The sequence below is a fragment of the Scyliorhinus canicula genome, chromosome 3, assembly GCF_902713615.1.
Source record: "Scyliorhinus canicula chromosome 3, sScyCan1.1, whole genome shotgun sequence".
Classification (NCBI taxonomy): Eukaryota; Metazoa; Chordata; class Chondrichthyes; order Carcharhiniformes; family Scyliorhinidae; genus Scyliorhinus; species Scyliorhinus canicula.
Window position 1 is genome coordinate 124932319 of NC_052148.1, and position 20281 is coordinate 124952599.

Consider the following 20281-nt stretch of genomic DNA (forward strand, 5'->3'; position numbering starts at 1 on the left):
CCTAGATAACCTTCTTCACTGTCCACTGTGCCACCAATGTTGGTGTTATCTGCAAACTTATTAACCATGCCTCCTAAATTCTCATCCAGACCATTAATATAAATAACAAATAACAGTGGACCCGGCACTGATCCCTGAGGCACACCACTGATCACAGACCTCCAGTTTGAAAAATAACCCTTACAACCACTCTTTGTCTTCTGTCGTCAAACCAATTTTGTATCCAATTGGGTACCTCACCCTGGATACCGTGAGGTTTAACCTTATGCAACAACCTACCATGAGTCAGTGACTAGTGGTGTGACTCAGAGGTCGGTGCTGGGACCACAACTTTTCACAATATACATTAATGATCTGGAAGAATGAGCTGAAGGCACTGTTACTAAGTTTGCAGATGATACAAAGAGCTGTAGAGGGACAGGTAGTATTGAGGAAGCAGGTGGGCTGCAGAAGGACTTGGACAGGCTAGGAGAGTGGGCAAAGAAGTGGCAGATGGAATACAATGTGGAAAAGTGTGAGGTTGTGCAGTTTGGAAGGAGAAATGAAGGCATAGACTATTTTCTAAATGGGGAAATGCTTAGGAAATCAAAAGCACAAAGGAACTTGGGAGTCCTTGTTCACGATTCTCTTAAGGTTAATGTGCAGGTTTAGTCGGCAGTTAGGAAGGCAAATGCAATGTTAGCATTCATGCCGAGAGGGCTAGAAAGAAGACCAGGGATGTACTTCTGAGGCTGTATAAGGCTCTGGTCATTCCCCATTTGGAGTATTGGAAGCAGTTTTGGGCCCTGTACCTAAGGAAGGATATGCTAGCCTTGGAAAGGGTCAGAGGAGGTTCACAACAATGATCCCTGGAATGACGAGCTTGTCGTATGAGGAACAGTTGAGGTCCGTACTCGGAGTTTAGGAGGATGAGAGGGGATCTTATTGAAACTTATAGCATGCTGCGAGGCCTGGATAGAGTGGACGTGGAGATGATGTTTCCACTTGTAGGAAAAATTAGAAGCAGAGGACACAATCTCAGACTAAAGGGACGATCCTTTAAAACAGAGATGAGGAGAAATTTCTTCAGCCAGAGGGTGGCGAGTCTGTGGAACTCTTTGCCGCAGAAGGCTGTGGAGGCCAAATCACGGAGTGTCTTTAACACAGAGATAGATAAGTTCTTGATTAATAAGCGGCTCGGTGTTATGGGGAGAAGGCAGGAGAATGGGGATGGGAAAAATATCACCTGTGATTGAATGGTGGAGCAGTTTCGATGGGATGAGTGGCCTAATTCTGCTCCTATGTCTTCTGGTCTTATGATGTACCTTGTCAAAGGCCTTGCTAAAGTCCATGTAGACAACATCGACTGCACTGTCCTCATCTACCCCTTCAGAAAACTCAATCAAATTCGTGAGACATGACTTTCCCCTTACAAAGCCATGCTGTCTGTCCCTAATCAGTCCTTGCCTCTCTAAATGCCTGTAGATCCTGTCTCTCAGAATACCTACATTTTCTTAAAGCAGTGCAGAATTGGCATAACCTCACCTTCTGCTCTATCTGAGCATCCAATCCGGGCCACCGGAAGTAGCTCCGCGCAAGCTCCTTCATTCTGACTACAGCACGATGGCCCTTGTGCAGCTGTTCCAGGATTTTACTTCCTAGATGCAGCGGAATGATTACTTCAATGCCCCACAACAATACTCCATTTTGTACTGTCAACTCAAGGTGCCTGTTAAACTAGGGTTTAAGGTCTGGTTTATTTCTGTGCTTTTATGTTAGAGTGCCTTTTTAAATCATATCCAACACCTTCCTCATCTCCATATCTGTTCGGGTAAATTTTCGCAGCTGAGAATACATTACTGGATGTCGTTGAAGTGTTCATCTGTTTTGTGCTCATCTTTTTGGTCTTGTTTATCTTACAGCCACGGTCTATTTTTTTAAAAGTATATTAGACCCCCACCACCCACCCATATCTTCCCTCCCTCACTCTCTTCCCCACCCCAACCCCTCCCTTAGCAGTCAACGGTAACCAACTCGGCAAAACACAGAATAAACAAACCCCAACTTTTATGGAACCCATCTCCGAAGTGGGGGTGGGGGGCTTTCACCTTCTCCCGTGCCAAAAACTCCAGTAGATCTCCCGCCACGCCGAGGCACAGGGTAGAGAAGCTGACCTCCACCCCATCAGAATCCTCTGAGCAACCTGTCAGGCGAAGGCCGAGACATCTGCCCACACATCCGTCTGCAACCCTGGCTGGTCCAATACCCCGAATATGGCTTCCAGGGTACCGGGCTCCACATCTAAATTCAAAACGCCGAAATGGTGCAAAACCTTTCCACCTTTGGGCAGGACCAAATCATAAGCACATGATTCGCGGGGACCCTTCCCACAAGACTCACAAATACCCTCCAGCCGCCAAACATACACTACCTTCAGCTGTATCAACCCCAGCCTCACACTCAAAGTTGAGGTATTCCCCGTCCACAGCACCTCACACCACATTCCCTCCTCCAATGCTGTCCCCCTCAGCTCTTCCTTCCATTTAGTCTTAACCCTCTCCATGGACACCTTATCCTCCTCCAAAATCCTCCCATAAATCGCTGAGACACGCTCCTCATGCCAACATCAACACGGCATTACTCCAACAACGAAGAGCCAGGCGCTATCGGAAAGGTCGTGAAGATCTTCCTTGCAAAGTCCCGCACCTGCATGTACTGGAAGCTCTCTTCCCGCGCCAACCCAAACTTCCTTAAAGGGGCAGCAGGGTAGCATGGTGGTTAGCATAAATGCTTCACAGCTCCAGGGTCCCAGGTTCGATTCCCGGCTGGGTCACTGTCTGTGTGGAGTCTGCACGTCCTCCCCCTGTGTGCGTGGGTTTCCTCCGGGTGCTCCGGTTTCCTCCCACAGTCCAAAGATGTGCGGGTTAGGTGGATTGGCCATGCTAAATTGCCTGTAGTGTCCTAATAAAAAGTAAGGTTAAGGGGGGGGGGTTGTTGGGTTACAGGTATAGGGTGGATACGTGGGTTTGAGTAGGGTGATCATGGCTCGGCACAACATTGAGGGCCGAAGGGCCTGTTCTGTGCTGTACTGTTCTATGTTCTATGTTCTATGTTCTCATTCAGCTCCTCCAAGCTTGTAAACCGCCCTCCCAGAAACAGATCCTTCATCTTCCTGATCCCCCTCTCCTTCCATACCCGGGACCTTGCATCTATCCTCCCCAGCTTAAATCCATGATGTCCGCTGATCGCCAACCCTCCTCCCCCGACATTGCTCCCAACTTAAAATGCTGCCGAAACTGCCTCCAAATCTTCAGAATGGTCAACACCACTGGACTTACTGAATACGTCCCTGGGGCCATCGGGAACGGCGCTGTTGCCAGTGCACACAATCCCGACCCCCTTCATGAACCCACCTTTATCCTTATCTATAAACCGCCTGCCTCCCTATTCGATCCCTGGACCTTCTCTGCCCAATAATAGGACATCAGATTTGAAAGGCTCAACCCCCCTCTGCAACATCACTTTCCTTATCCTTGCATCTTCCCCGCTCATACAAGCAAAGAAATCAGCCTATCCACCCCCTTGAAAAATGCCGTGGGCAGAAGGACCAGCAGGCACTGAAACAAAAACAAAAATCGTGGTAAAATATTTACCCTCACTGCCTGTACCAGGTCTGCCAATGACAGAGGAAGATTATCCCACCACAGAGGAAGATTATCCCACCTCAACTAATCAGCCTTCACCCTCCCCACCAAGCTAGAGCCCCTCCACTATCCCCTTCCGCAACTCTGAGCTCCTCAGTGCAATGGCCAAGGGCTCGGTCGCCAACGCAAACAGAAGGGACACCCCTGCCTCGTACCCCGGCACAATGAAAAAGTCCCTGAATTCATGTAGTTTGTGCGCACGTTCACCATAGACTCCTTATGCAGCAACTGCGCCCATGCCAGAAACTTCGGCTCAATCCCAAATTTCTCCAACACCGCAATCGGATAACTCCACTCCACCGATCAAACGTCTTCTCCGCATCTAATGCTACCACCACCTCTGACTCCCTTCCATCTGCCGGAGAAAGCACCACATTCAACAGCTTCCTCACGTTCAAGGAACTGTCTTCCCTTTACGAACCACCTCTGATCCTCCCCAATCACCTTCGGAAGGCACCCCTCCAACTTTGATGCCAGCACCTTTGCCAGTATCTTGCCGTCTACATTCAGCAGAGATATGGGCCTGTATGACCCACACTCTACCGGGTCCTTATCTTTCTTAAGCAGCAACGAGATGGAGGCCTGCCCCATCATTTTCGGCAAACTCTCCCGTCTGCGACCATCGCGTCTTTGAACATTTCCATCAGCAATTTCTTGAAAAATTCAACCAGGAACCCATCCAACCCCGCCACCTTCCCTGCCTGCACCTTCTCGAGTGTCGCCTTCACTTCCTCTAACCCCACCGGCTCCTCCAGCCCTACTTTCTCCCCTTCACTCAATCCTGGGCTCTCAAACCACCCCCCCCCCCAAAAAAAACTTAATCTCCCACTCATCCTCTGGTGGCTCCGATGTATACAAGTTCCTATAAAGCTTCTCAAACACCTTGTTAATCCGCTCCGGGACTACCACCAACTCCCCTGTTTTATCCCAAACCCGAACTATCCCCTCACCGTGGCCTCCCTATGGAGCTGACCTGTGAATATACGCTCTCCCTACTCCCCGTACTCATAGACAGCCCCCCTCGCCCTTCCTAGCTGACGCATCACTTTCCTCATGGACAGCAGGTCAAACCTCGCATGCAACTCCTTCTTCCTTGCCCCTGCATACCTCCAAGCCACATCCAAAATCTCTTCCATCAACCGTTGGCATTCCTCCCTCTCCTTCCTATCCAATGAGATCACCTCGCCCCTCACCACTGCCTTCAGGGCTTCCAAGCCACCCATGGCGAGACCTCCCCCATACAATTTAACCCGACATACTCCTCAATTATCTTCCCCATATTATCACAGAAGATCCGATCCACCAATAACCCACCCTGGCTTCTGGCCACCCCTTCTCCAGTACCACATTTATCCAGTGTGGAGCGTGATCCGAGATCACAATTGCCGAAAACTCTGCCCTCTGAACTTCAGCCAACAGTGCCCTACCCACCACGAAAAACTCAATCCTGGAGAACACCGGGGAGAAAAATGAATACTCCCAATCCCTCGGCTGTAAACATCTCCACAGTCAACATTGTAATTGACTAACAGTGACCCGTTTATGCGGCCCTAAATTTGTTGTCAGGCACGATGGTTGGTCAATAGAATAAATTGATGACCAAATAAATAATGTGGACCTTCGAATTCCAAAAATAATGTTGAGAGCTTCTTTCTCAAGTTGAACATTGTTGGATTTAGCACTAGTCAACGTCCTTGAAGCAAATGCTATTGGTTGCTCTTCACCTGAAGGCATTATATGTGAGACAACTGCTCCAACCTCATAGGGTGATGCGTCGCAAACAAGCTGTAGCTTCAGTTTTGGGATGTAATGGACCAATAATTGAGATTCCTGGAACCTTTTTTGACATTTTGGTAAGCATTGTCACAATCTTTCATCCAGAGCCAAGCTTGTTTATCAATAAAAATAAAATACAAGGGGACACAAGTTCAAAGTGAGGGCCAGGAGGTTTAAGGGGGATTTGACGAAAAACCTTTTTTACCCAGAGGGTGATGATGGTCTGGAACGCACTGCCTGAGAGGGTGGTAGAGACGGTTGCCTCACATCCTTTAAAAAGTGCCTGGATGAGCACTTGGCACGTCATAGCGTTCAAGGCTAGGGCCCAAGTGCTGACAAATAGGATTAGGGAGACAGGTCAGGTGTTTTTCATGTGTCGGTGCAGACACGATGGGCCGAAGGGCATCTTCAGTACTGTATTATTCTGTGATTCAGTGAAGGCAGGATATATAAAGGTTTCAGCCTTGTTGCTAAGTGCAGTGCGAACTTTCCATAATAATTTAATCAACCTAGAAATGACATTAACTGAGTCACTTTCTGTGGTCATGAAGCATCCAGGATCGCCAACATTTTAGGTTCCTTGTGAAAACCGCCTTTGTTAATGATGTGTTCAAGGTAGTGAATAGATGATTTAAAAATTCTCGCTTCCCTTTCTTGTCTGTGAAATTATGTAGTTGCAGCCTTGCAAGAGTAGCTTCTAAGTTCTTTACATGCACTACATTGTTTGAACCTGTAACCAAAAAACCGTACAGGTGGCATTGCACACCCGATAGCCCACTCAAGATCTGATGCATAGATCATTGAATGAGAGCCGATGCTGATGTTAACCCTGAATGGGAGCCTCCAATACTGAAACAGACACTTGTGTTCCTATGGTCAGTAATGGTTGAAAGTCAATAGCTACATTCATTTGCAGATAGATTTGGGAAAGATCAATTTTGCTAAATGTTTGGCGGGCTGAGAGGCCTGCAAAAAGAACTCTGATAAATGGGAGAGGATACTGATCAGCACATAATACAGTGTTGATGGTCATTTTCAAATGCCCGCTCACTCACACTGAACTATCCTTCTTTAAGACTGGGACCATTGGGGTCACCCAATTGCTGGTGGTAATAGGCTAGATGACTCCTTCCTTCAGTAACCTCTCGAGTTCTTTCAATTTAGGTCGAATAGCATAGGATTCAGTACGTACTTTCAAACACTTAGGTCTGTCTTTATCTTGAGTTTTACCAGTCATAGATCCTCAAATATCTTTCTCGCAGAAGTGACTAAAGATCATTTGTATAATCAACAAATTGGTTCATGATGGTCCAGTTCAGCTTAATCTTCCTTAACCAAGATCTCTCAAACAATGTTGGAAAGTTTCCTTAAACAATGTGGAGGCAACTCCATTTTTTGTTTGTTAACTTCCACAGTCAACTTTATGAAGCCTTTCAGAGACAACCTCCTTGTCCTCAAGGCCACATCTTCAAAGACAGATACTTCAATTTCTGACAGTATATCGATTCAGTGATATTGCAGCACCCTTATCTACTACCATCTCAGTTGAGTTCTCATTTAATTTTGCATAGACCTAAAATTGTTGCTGATCTCCTTATACTGCTAGAATGCCGAGCTTAAATTCCGTAAGCAGACTTGACACTTTAGTAATCGGTGAATCTTCAGTTCGATCACTTAACTGGTAAACTTGTCGTGTATACTTTGCAGTAATTTTCTTGGTACACTTCTTTTGTGCTGATTAAGGTTGGCATGACCAACATGTCACTTTACCCCAATTTTTGCATTTGTTCATCTTGCTCCAACAATCTCACTAGGTTGCAGCAATGACATGGTCGGTTCTTGATGGATCTGCTTCTCACAGACTGCATCTAATGGAATTTAGCTTAAACTCCGATCAGCAAACCATCTCTCACAGCAAGTTCCATAAAGGTTGCAATTTCTGTAGCAGAATTTAGTGTTAATGGCCTTCAGTCACCAATTTCCTTTGGATGGCTTCATTCCTGAGGCCACAAGCTAATTGGTCATGAAGTGTATGTCATAATATCCACTCATGTATATAATGAGATGCAGACAGGCAGTGATTGACACATAGGATGACCAGTAAGCATACAACTCAGTACAGCCAATCACCAGACAGGACACTACCACTATAAAGCCAGAGGGCACTAGGTTTCCCGCTCTCTCGGGACCCATCTACTGAGACAGTCAGAGTCCATGAGCTAGCAAGTGCAAACACCATGCGGTAGCTAGTAAGTCTGGCCAGGCTACTACAAGGTCACCAGTCAGATCAGTATAGTGTCGGCCCACAGCTGAATATGTATAGCAGTTCTATAGTTGAATAAAACAGTGTTGGATCTTCTCCAGTGTTAGATGTCTGTTTCTAACTTCCCTGCATCGAGTGCAGTCCACATTGAACCAACCTGCCTAACACATCAGTGTATGATATTTGCAGTGCTTTACTAGCTTTGGCAATAATTAAATAAATTTTGAAATGTTTTCCCCTTCCTCCTGTACACGACGGTGAAAATGGAATCTTTCAGCTATTAATAGTCGACAGGGAGAGAAATTTTCTTGCAAGACGGCTGTTAACTCATCATGTGACTTGTCTGCAGGTTTGGCTGGGTGTACTACTTCTACAGTAACATCGATGTCTTCCTCCCAACTGAGCTGAGAAAGGTCAGCAATATACAGGTCTTCTGGTGTCTGATTGGCTTTAGGGAACGACTGGAATCTTTCCTTATAAAAGTTCCATGTCTCCTCCTCCTGATCAAACGTGTCCATGGCACCTTTTCTTCCCACCATTTTTGGATTGCAGCTCCCCCATCTGTGCTACTCAGCCTTCAGCCTGTCTTCCCTGCCATTTATTTTCTCTCTGTTTAAAACAGACACGCTCACAGCGCACAAGCAGACTAGCTGTTTCCGTGCCTCGCTATTGATACCCCGTATGATCTAAGCTTTTAAAATGTTGAAAGGAATGAAAGGCTCTTTGAGCTGTTGAGCCATTGGAAATGCCAGCTGTGGAAGGTAACTAGCCAGGTTTCAATTTGGAGACTGTGGCATTTAGCTGAAATATCTATTGGCGCTAGAAGAATTTATAGCAGAGGTTTTCTTTTCCTGACAGGATTGCTTGTAAAGGGGCTTTGGAAGGAGCTGGCTTGATGGTCCAAATGACCTATTCAGGCTTAATACTGTCTTGGAGACCTTCTAACTTGTACCTGCCAGCAAAAATGATCATGAATATACTGCCTATTAAGCATGTTATTATAGATCTGTAAAAATATTGCTTTCTGATTACTTGTAAACCATCAGGATTATCATATATGACTATAACTTTAAAAGGCTACTCATTCTGCTCTGATTATTCTGGCAAAATATTGGTAGTCAACAAAACAAATTCCATATTTATACAAGCCTAACTGGAAAAACATCTCAATTCAATTCGGGTACCTTCAGTGTTAATTAAATACTGCATTAATTGAATTAATTTTTGAGTTTAACTACACACGGCTTCACCATAATGTTGCACTACCAAATTGTAAACAAACTCTGGAGCAGCTAGCTCAGTGGATTTTTTTTAACTCTAATTCATATTTATGTACTTGATCCAATGAGATTGGCAAATGAACCATGTGTGTTAGTAATGAAAAATACTTCAGCAATTGTAGTCATGAAGCTGGTTATATGCTTCTCAGTGCCAGCTGTTTCACAATGTTGGACTTGAATTCTTGGTGCATTGGAACAATCTGAATAGCTGATGCAATTTTAGGCCCCTAAGCCGACTGTTTACTGATGATTCAAATCGGCCAAGGTCTACTTAAATTGACTTTGCTTTGATTATACAAATTAAAAGCAGCCTCACTGAATTTCATAACATGAACCTGACAAAATGACTCACTATTTCTGGCAAAATAAAATTATTTTCCGAACTTAACCTGCAGCTAGATTTTGGCTCATCTCAAAACAATTAATGTGACCAGAACAAATCTTTTCCTGAATTACTGTTTTTACACCATTACTTGAACAATAAATAAAACATAGTAATTTCCTCCACTTTACCAGTCCGAATCACTGCGCTGGCAGCAGAAATGGTGGGACAATGGGGTGGTTGGACTTTCTGCTGAAGCAGGGCCCTATCTCTCCCCACCCAATTCCACCCTCCAGCACACACACACATGTACACCCACAGATCCTGTGTTTTCTCCCTCTTGTTGGCCACATACACATGCCAGTGGGGAGGCAGAGCCAGTGTCCTGATCTATTTCCTTCCCACCAGCCTTTCTTACCCCTGCCTGGTCCAGGGTGGCAGTGGTAATGACTCTAAAGATTCCACCAGAGGTTTCCTCACACTTTACCCCAAAATGTCACCCTGGGCATTTTTTCCCCTAGGCTGAGGCCTAAATGTCATTTTGAGTTCTTCTGTCTCTTTAAATACCTGGTCACTTATGGTGCTACAGTGCTTTGGCACTTTGAAATTTTACTGGCTGGAACTCGAGTGTTTCCATTGATGGGGAATCTGTCAGGAATGTTCCCAATCTGACAATGAACCCCGTGCCAGGAATATTGATCAGGCTTTAGGAGGGTTTGGGAGGAAGATGCCCCAATGCTATTCTGCAAAGAAAAGGTATCTAGGCCAGCCAACCTTCATATTGAATCCTGGAAACTTAGGAAGAATTTTAAAAAAATCTTTTATTGAACATGTAGTTTGTTCTCGATGAAACTATCTTTGATGTGATTTTTCACATCTTTTCACTCCCTAGTTTGACAACCTAGGACTCTGGTAGAAACCTATCTAATTGTTCAATACTTCTGCCTCGCCTCACGCTCAGTCTTACAATTTCACCTGTTATCTTTCCTTGTCAAGTACTTAATCTAAATTCTTTCCACACTCTCCAATTTCCCTTTGTTGAAACATTCTCTACTCTAAGGAGAGCAATCTAAATTTCTCCAATGAAAATCTTGCATCCCTGATGTCATCTGGGTAATCTTCATCCAAACATTGACATCCTTCCGAAAGCATGGTGCTCAGAAATGTAGTGCAGTGCTCTAATTGAGGCTTAATGTTACTTTCCTGTTTTTCTATTAAATGCCCTTATTTACAAAATTAAGAATCCTGTGTTCTTTCCTAACTGCCTTCTCAACTTGCCATGCCATCTTCAAAGATTTGTGAATATGCACCCCCAGGTCTCTCTGTCCTTGCATCTTCCTCAAAATAGTAGATTTGGATTAAATTATACTACCTGTCCCTGTTGTTTCTCCCTACGTGCATCACTTTGCACTTATCTGGACTAAATTCTATGTCTCCTGAGGTTTGCCACTACCTGTTTACTATTTACTCTGTTACAGCATAATTTCTCTGCACAAATTCAAAGTCCATACAGTGAATAATCCCTGCCAATTTCATCGTGAGCATAATACAGCAACAAGTAGAGGAATTTAGTATGGTTGTCTCACCTTATCCTTAATTTAACTGTTTTACTTGTACTAGTTTTGGTTGTGTCACTTATATCTTTTTCTAGTTTCATACCTTTTAGGGCAAGATTTCAGGATTATATGTGCATTAATCAACATATATTCAATACAATTATTGGGGGAATTTAATTTATTATTATCTATTCGGCATGGACCTGTCTTTTTCGATATTTGTTGTCCGGAATTTTAGCATGTACACATAGTAGATATGACTTAGAAATGGCTGATTTTGATAATTGTCTGATATATTGAAATTCATCAGAGTCCATTTTTAATTGGTCATTTAGGTGTGCTGTTAAACATTTGCTGAAATTACTATTCCTTATGATTAAAAAAATCTATAAAGTTTCCGAATAAATTCTTGTCAATTTCACAAGAAACATATTGGAACTGGTTGGGCATTTAGGGCATATTTAAATAAAATATAAGTTTTGTACTTTGAGAACAATAGTATCCACGAAGTTTGCTAATAGAATTGAAAACCAAGTTTTTGATGCTTGATTGCTTGCCTTCTTTATTTAACTTTTTAAAAATGTAATTTTGCACTTTCTGAAATATATGTTTCTACTATAAAATGTGATCCTTGTATACGCTATTTAAAAAAGAAAAGAAAAATGTAATTCTTGATTATATTGTCCACCTTTCCCTTTAGGTGCCTGTAGCAATGTAAGTTACAGCCTATGTGAAATGCTGCCCTATAATCAGACTACTGTGCCGTCCTATCTTTCAAACTTCAGCATCACGGACATGGACATGCTCATCCGTTTCTTCAACCAGCTTAATCTCTTGCGCTGCTATGAACATATCATGCTCTTCGGCTGCAGCATAGCTCTTCCAGAGTGTATCAACAGTACTGAGAGGTATGTGAGCAGGATAGCCGTTGATTTTTGATTTGTGCAGAGAGAGAGCTATTGGTAATCTGTCAGCTTGGTAATGACACTGTGGGATAATATTGTACAAACTCTCAATGCATTAGTATCATTTTGTTTCCATCCTAGTTTAATAAAGGCATTTAAAATAAATAGGTCAATGTCTTCATTAAAATAGCAGAGGAATTTGAAATGAACACATTAATTATTTGTTCGAAAGTACTGCACAACATAGTTTTCAAATTATCTTGAGTGTTTATTGACTATTATTGATTGGGGGGGGGGGGGAATCAAGTTCTGATAGAATTGGTTTATGCTATATAAACAAAAGCATTACTGCATGCAGTAAGAAAAGGTCATTGCTCATTGAACCATTACCGGATCTGCTGTGTGAGGCTACAGTAGCGTTCAACCATTGGTAATTTTCCAATATCCCTTTCACCTTCACTCCTTGTCCACAATGGAACAGCAACCTGGCCTCAACTCAACACAGCTTTTTCATTCAAGCTCAGTAGTGTTTTGGTTTTCGAAAATATTACTCAATCATTTAACATCTCTGGCAGTTTTTGTCCCTCTCAGCTAACAAATCTTAATTTGAATACGAGTTTTCTGTTTGGATTTTATCCACTTTATCAGTAACTCAGAACACCTCCTGTAAACATCATTTCAGTGACTGCAGTTTGAGCCTGATTATCCTGTTCATTCTCTCTCAGCCCTTGACAAGCTGGAAAGAGCCCAATAATCACCAGTTTAAATTGATCAAAAATACAATTGTGTTCCTCAAGTTTCATTAGACTTTGATGATGTATTTTACTCGCGAAGCAATCCCTTTCTTCTCATTTATCTAATCAGCCTTTATTTTTATAGATCCATTACCTTGGAAAATACATCAGATATGATTTTTCAGGCCGGTACGAAGCACGCGCAAATCCTGTTTTTGGCTGCTAAATCTTGCGGGAGGGTCATAGCGAGATCTCAGTTTGACACCTTCCCCACTCCATGCTGGTGTCATGATTTCTTGTTGTGCTCCTAATTTTAATTTATTTAAATAAATGTAAATGTCATTAAATAGCTTTATGTCATACCTTCCAGCCCCATGTGATCCCCCCACCCCCCAACCCAGCGGTGCAACTCAGTACTGACACCGTCGGGGGTGTGGAGGTGCCTTTAGATAGAGGGCTGACGCTGGGTAATGCACCCTGGCAGTGTCAAGGGGGCACTGAGTGGGTAAAACCTTTTCCAGTGGGGGTGGGGGGAGAGGGGTGCCGCCATAAAACGCACTGGGGTGGGCGAGAGAAGGGGGGGGGGGAGTGCACCCTGATACGCCTGTGGTAGGAGGGAAGGTCGCCTTGAAGCCTGTGGGGAGAAGTCCTCCATGGCTTTGGGAGGAGGGGGAACGGTTGGGGGTGGGAAGGACGTGTATGCTCTCACTGATCTTTGTGTAGGTGAGCTTCCTGACTCAATCAGGCCCCTCCCTGCCAGAGTATGATGCTAAACACCCCCATTGTTTTTTTTCTGACAAAGTGTCAGAGGATCTGGACGGAAAATGTGACTGTGTTTCTGGGGAGAAGAACACTAGTTTTCAGTCAGGACCTGACACTTTGCCACTTTCTTGGAAAATTCCGCCACTTGTTAATGTTCTTCTTCTCCTGCATGCCGCTTCAAATTATCCTTTATTGTAATGATTTGTATACATGTAGGTTCAGAATCTCCATGGGTACTGTCATTCCTTAGAATGGCAACTCAGCAATCCATTGAAGGACGGATTGTTGGTCTGTTGTGAGACCCTGAAAACCTCTTTGAACACTGGTGTGCAGCAATTATGGCAGCAGTATGAGATTGAATGGCAGAAAGCTGAGCTTACAGGAGAGCTTCAGCAGAGTTCCTATTGCAGCACTGTTGGGCAAATTTCTCCCATCCAGGACTGAGTTCCATGGCGGGTGTGGGGACCGGGAGTGTTTTCAGCTGTGGAGGTCAATGGGAAAGCATGCCATATCTTCTGTCCCCGAGGTGCTTATTTATGCATCCAGGAGTGTTGCAGCATTTTTTTGTGGTGGGGCAGGCTTAGTGGTGCATGGCCTGTCATCATATCCAGCTGCCATATTTAACATCACTGACCAGTGTTGAAGAAAGAAGAAGGGACCTCCTGAAGAAAGAAGATGGATCTCCAGAAACAATCTGAGGCTGGAAGATGGACCACTTCAAAGACACTAAAGTCGGAAGATCCACCTGATAGACACTCCCCCCACCCAGTACTGTGGGGTTCCAGGGTGGCTGGCAACGTCCATCCTGAACTCTGGGTGCAGCCCCAGGCTTTGTTCAGGTAAGTCCCGACTTTTGCAGCCTGCGCTGGTCCAGATGTGTACTGGATCAGTATTGTGCCCACTGAGTGGTTTCTGCTTGTGCTGCAATCGAAACTGAGATATTGACCATCAGACACTGCAAAATGGTTGGGTCCACAAGTGCACTTCTGGAGTTGGCCACTACTTCCATACTGAGAAGGATGGGTGCCAAGCCTTGAGCAACAACCTGTGAAAAGCTGGTGGTGAACTTTTCCATGCTTTTTAACAGTAGGTTTTCTGCCAGGTCTGTCAACATACAAAGCATTTCATTGGACATGCCCATCAACCTCCTTCTCTCATGTGCTCCATCAAAATGCTCACCTAACTCCTCTGCAGCAGAATTTATAAACGCTCTCACCCTCCACCAAGCTGGCACCTGTGCTACCCATAGCAGCTGCCTCCAGTTGTCCACCAAGTTGTCCTGTAATTAGAGAGAGCGAAGTGTGCAGTGCAGTGTTTTGGAAGGATCTCATTGTCTTGCTTGAATTGGTGGAAATTGTTGGCATATAAGTGATGGGTGTAGTAATATGCATCACTGTATATACACAAGGTGTTAATGTAAATACACTACAACTAAGTCACCACTAGAGGGAATATCAGAGATGTCATGACATGCAGACATACAACCAATGGGTCATTAGAACAGGACACAACCAATGGGTAATCAGGACACCCAGAGGTGGCATTACCACAAGGGGGGCACGACACGACCCATATAAAAGGACAGGGCACACAGGCTCTGCCTCTTTCCACAGACAGACATCTAGAGAGTTAGACAGGTTTGATCAGCAGCATCACACTCCAGCACGTAGCTTAGAGCAAGCTGGTACAGTTAGACTGAGTTACTAGAGAGGTAGATTAGCAGAGTGTCGAACTTATTTAAGAACTGTGTTAATAGTTCAATAAACACGTTGAACTCATTTCATAGTGTGGAGCTTCCTTTGTCAAAGCATATATCAAGGAAGCTGCTTATGCTACACGAAGCAGCATAACACAACAATGGGTTTGTGGTGCATTGAGTTGTCTGTGAGGCTAGCGATACTGTTGATTGAATATGACTTTTGAAGATCATAGAATCCCGACAGTGCTGAAGGAGGCTATTCGGCCCATCGAGTCTTCACCAACCCTTCGAAAGAGCACCCGAACTAGGCCCAATGTCCCACCCTATCTCCACAACCTCACCCAACCTTTGGACACTTGGGGACAATTTATCATGGTCAATCCACCTACCCTGCATGTCTTTGGACTGTGGGAGTATGTGGAGGAAAACCCACGCAGATACTTGAGAAAGTGTAAACTTTTCACAGGCAGTCACCCAAGATTGGAATCGAACCTGGGTCACTGGTGCTGTGAGGCAGCAGTGCTAACCATTGTGCCACCATGCTGCCTGGAAGTTTAGAACATAGAACATAGAACATTACAGCGCAGTACAGGCCCTTCGGCCCTCGATGTTGCGCCGACCTGTGAAACCCCTGTAAAGCCCATTTGCGCTATTCCCTTAACATCCATATGTTTATCCAATGAACATTTAAATGCTCTTAATGTTGGCGAGTCCACTACTGTTTCAGACAGGGCATTCCACGCCCTTACTACTCTGAGTAAAGAACCTACCTTTTGGTCTCCTTATCGGAGGAAGGATGTTCGTGTGGCGGTGGCTGGTTAAATCGCAGCAATCAACAGGATTATTAGACTAGAAACAATGTACAAGGGTATAAGAAAAAGCAGGAGAATGACACTAAGTCATAATGCTGATTTGGAGAGCTAGTGCAGACATAATGAGCTGAATAGCCTCTTTCTGTGCTGTAATGATTCTGTGAATTCATTGCCTTGACCATGCATGTGAATTCTTTGAACTTTTTGCAGCACTGCATCCAAGTCATTGAGGCTTGATTCCTGGCATTAATTATCACAGCTACTTGTTCCCACTGCCTTCTAGTTATTTGACTGGACTGCTTCCTGTGGGTACAGCACTTCTTGCCTCCTTCCCATCTCCTCTACCAAGGCAACCAATATATTGATTGAGAACCCTGGATTTTGCTATCTCCTATGTTTTGCCATCATTCAGTCTTTTTCCATGGCAGAGTGACTTGTACCAGGAGTCCACCTGCTGCAGCCACCATGTATCTTCCCTTTAAAAGATGCAGGCTGGCTTTAAGCTAACTTCTCACTATCTTGCCCCCCCCCCCTGTCACTCAACAGCAAGTTGAGCAAAACAGCATGACATTGGCATGCTACTTTTATCAAATTAACTGGTGCATGGTAATCATGTATTGTGAGCCTGACACCTATTTTGTAGGCTGTCTAATTTTCTCCTGACTGAACCGGATTGGAACTCTGTTTCAAGCAGATACTTGTCCATGCTACATTTTGCTTGCGTAACAGCCACACATTTACCAATCTATTGAAATATATTTCCATGTATCACATGATGCTGAGACCTTGATTTTTGTGGCGTCATGGAGACGTCATGGCTTATCCAAAATGACACCTGGAATCTAGATCTGGAAGGCCCACCCCCATTTCCAACTGATCTCATTTTCACCTTGGAATATAAAGTAATATGAGTGACAGATGGGGGAACCTGAATTCAACAGAGACATTTGAATTTATTGTTGTGTTTAAATAGAGCCCATTTCTGCTAAAGCAAGGGCTTTATCCTGCAGTGTGTAATTTATGAACTTTTAGAGCAGACACAAATGCTCACAAAGGGAAGTTAAGTCTGCCAAACTGTCAAGTTATTTAAATCCACTGCCCATTAAATTATGAGGAGAAAAAAATGAAACCTGCCAGCGTCTTGCAAGTTGAAAACATCTGTGCGTGTAGTTCAAAAGCTGTTATTTTTACATAACCTTAAGGGTTTTCAGTAAAGCTCTATTACTGCTTGGCTGCTCTGACAACTGATAATTATCACAGTGGGAGGCTATAAATTCACCGATTGATTGGCAACTCCAAAATTTTATTAAAGAATGAGCTGTCTTTGATGTGGAGTTATGAATGCAAATGTTTGTCTTAATAGGAGATTAAGCGCTTGAGGTGATTTAAGTGTATTCAATGGAATTTTATGAAATTTTTAAGAAAAGTGAAGCTTATAATTCCAATTTCAATTATCTTCCCGCACTAGTGGTACTAACGCAGACCTTTATTTGTTTCCATGGCTGGTAATTCCCAAAATAGGTGCTAGTCTGTTACCAAGGGCTTATAGCTTGAGGGGGCAACACTCCACATCAAGCATGGCTGACCAGGTGTCTCCCCATTCTTTTTTTAAATAAATTTAGATTACCCAATTATTTTTTCCAATTAAGGGGCAATTTAGCGTGGCCAATCCACATACTCTGCACATTTTTGGGTTGTAGGGGTGGAACCCACGCAGACACGGGGAGAATGTGCAAACTCCACACGGACAGTGACCCAGAGCCGGGATCGAACCTGGGACCTCGGCGCCATGAGGCCGCAGTGCTAATCCACTGTGCCACCGTGCTGCCCCTCCCCATTCTTTACCGGCAGCCATTGGAGTGTTGGAAGGATTTGCCGATTGACACTCAGAAATTTGTATTGGACACTTAGAACTTTATTTGATTTCATCTTAGTATTGAGGTCTGCCCATGGTGGATAATGGGGAGATTCCATTGTGGGTGTGTATAGGCAGAGGGTGGAAAGAGAGAGGGTCATGAGTTGGCATAAATTGGCACTAATTTTGTATATTGACCATAGGGGACCATCAGGATGGGTGGGGGTCATGGAGGGTATGAAGGATCATTTGGATGAGTGGAGGGTGACGGGTTGGCATGGAGCATATGGGGGACGTGGGGAATGAGAAAGTGGGCATATGAACACACAAATTAGGAGCAAGAGTAGGCTATTTGGACACGAGCCTGCTCCACCATTTGATCATGGCTGGATTGACTGGAGACACACCATTTGGAGTGGAGGGCATGGGTTGTCGTGAGTTGGGATAGATAAGGCATGGTGAATGGGTGATTTGGTGTAAGAGCGTGGGCTAGGGAACCAACACAACTGGGATGAAGTTCCAGAGAACCGGTTGGGCCTTTTAAGTAGCCTGTGTGGCATTCGGTAGCCTCCATGACATCCATTACAGGTGGCTGGCTTTTTCTCCGTTTGTGGAAGGTCCCCCTTGTCTGGTGGAGTTGGTGCACTGATTTCCTGGTGGACAGCAGGTTAAAGTCCATGTAGCTTTATCCTCTCCACTAGAATCTCCAGGCTCAGGGCCTCGGATTATTGTCCGTCTACTTCCAGAATGGAGTTGGCCTGTTATTGCCTAGCCACCATCTCTTCCCCATCCCTGCGTGCCTTGTCGGTGATAACTTCTCCTCTGATCACAGGCTTCAGCGCCTCCCAGAATGTGGTGGGTAAGACCTTCCCATTCCGGTTCTTAGTAATATACTCGTCTGTGGCGTTTGATATTTTCTGGCAGAAAACCTTGTCGGCCAGGAGGGCTGTGTCAAACCTCCAAGGGGGAGTGTTGGACACGGCCCGTCACCAACCTCACATCCATGTAACATGGAGCGTGATCGTAGATTACGATTACAGAGTATTTCCGCTCTTACTATCCCTGGAAGCACCAATTTCCCCACGACAAACAAGTGCACTTGCAAAACAAATTACAATCCCTTCTCACCAGGATGCATGACCTTCATGGGTCCACTGCTACCATCTGCTCCATAAATGTCCCTTCTCTAGCCATGTTTGCCATTTCCCCCATTTTGGGGGTTGCCCTGTCCATCAGCAAGTCCTGTACGCAGTTAAAGTCTCTCCCCCCACCCTCCCCCAACAATCCATGATTGGTCGGTGGTATCTATGTTGGGGATTTCTGCCATGGTTTTCTTTACAAATTCCATGCCATCCCAGTTGGGCGCATATACGTTCACCATGACTACTGGTGCCGCATCCAGGACACTGCTGACCATGACGTACTGTCCTGCTGGGTCCATAACCGACCTCGGCGCGGTAAATGCCATCCTCTTGTTATGTAGTATGGTTACCCCTTGGCTCTCGTCCTGGAACATGAATGGTACGTCTGTCCCTCCCAACCCTATTATATCGCAGTTGTTCCTTCTCCCTCTCTTGGAGGAAGACTATGTTGGTTTTCATACTTTTCCGTTGGCCGAAAACTCTGAATCTTTTCACTGTGCTGTTATGTCCCCTGACATTCCAGGTGACTATTCTGATGGGGGATTTTTTTCCCTTCCTCCTGTGGGATCAACCATACTTACCTGTGGATGCGTCCCTGCACTCCAGGGGTTTTCCTTTGTTAGGGGGCCATCCAGAATGGCCGCGGTCACCGTACTCACCATGACGCCGAGCCCCTGCACTCCGGGGTTTCCCTTTGTTCAGGAACCCTCCAAAGTGGCTGCTTGCGGTGCCATCTTTTTCCTTGTTGCCACAACTGGCCTTTTGAAGCCTGTCTAGAGCCCTTCCCTCCCCTCCCCCGCCTCCCACTGCAGTTGTTTTGCCTCCTCCTCCTGATACCCCCATCCCCTGTTGACCCCCCCCCCCTCCCCCCGTTCCACCCTCCTTTCTGCCCCTCCTAGTTTTCCTCCCCTTGGTGGTGTACCCCCACCCCTTGCCAGGCACTTGCTCCCCAGAGCTTTAACATTCTGCCTCCTCTATGTCCACCTCATCACTACCTCCTTTGTTGCTTGTCTGGTCTGTTCTTTTGGACAAAATCATCCACATTTCCAGGGGCAATCAAATAATGTTCCTTGCCCTGGTATGTTACCCAGAGTCTGGCTGGGTACAGCATTCTGAATTTAATCTTGTTCTTGTACAGGGCCGGCTTCGCCCAGTTAAATTCTGCCTGGTGATTTGTCAGGTCTGCCCCAATGTCCTGGTGCACACTGATCCTGTGGCCCTCCCAGATGCAAGCCTTCATTTGCCTGGCGCAGGGTAGGATTTATTCGCGGTCCTGGTACCGGTATAGTTTGGCGCTGATCGCACTCAGCTGTTCCCCAACCTTGGGTTTCAGCCGGAGCGACCTATGGGCCTTGTTGATCTCCACTGGGTTGGGGAAGCTGTCTCTCCCCACCAGGCTCCCCAGCATCTGGGACATGTAGTCTGTAGGGTCCCTGGCCTTGGTTCCATCCTGTTATCCACCATCCACCCACTACCAGTTTTCCTGGTCCCC

General features: G+C 45.1%; 1 protein-coding gene across 12 annotated transcripts in view; it reads left to right on the plus strand.

Annotated features, from left to right (window-relative positions):
- corin (corin, serine peptidase) overlaps positions 1-20281 on the plus strand; it is a 309000-nt gene that overhangs the window by 47991 nt on the left and 240728 nt on the right. For all 12 annotated transcript variants that reach the window (XM_038791255.1, XM_038791254.1, XM_038791261.1 and 9 more), the window contains exon 4: positions 11581-11788. In XM_038791255.1, coding sequence (XP_038647183.1) covers positions 11581-11788 — 208 coding nt within the window. The remainder of the gene's footprint in view (positions 1-11580; positions 11789-20281) is intronic.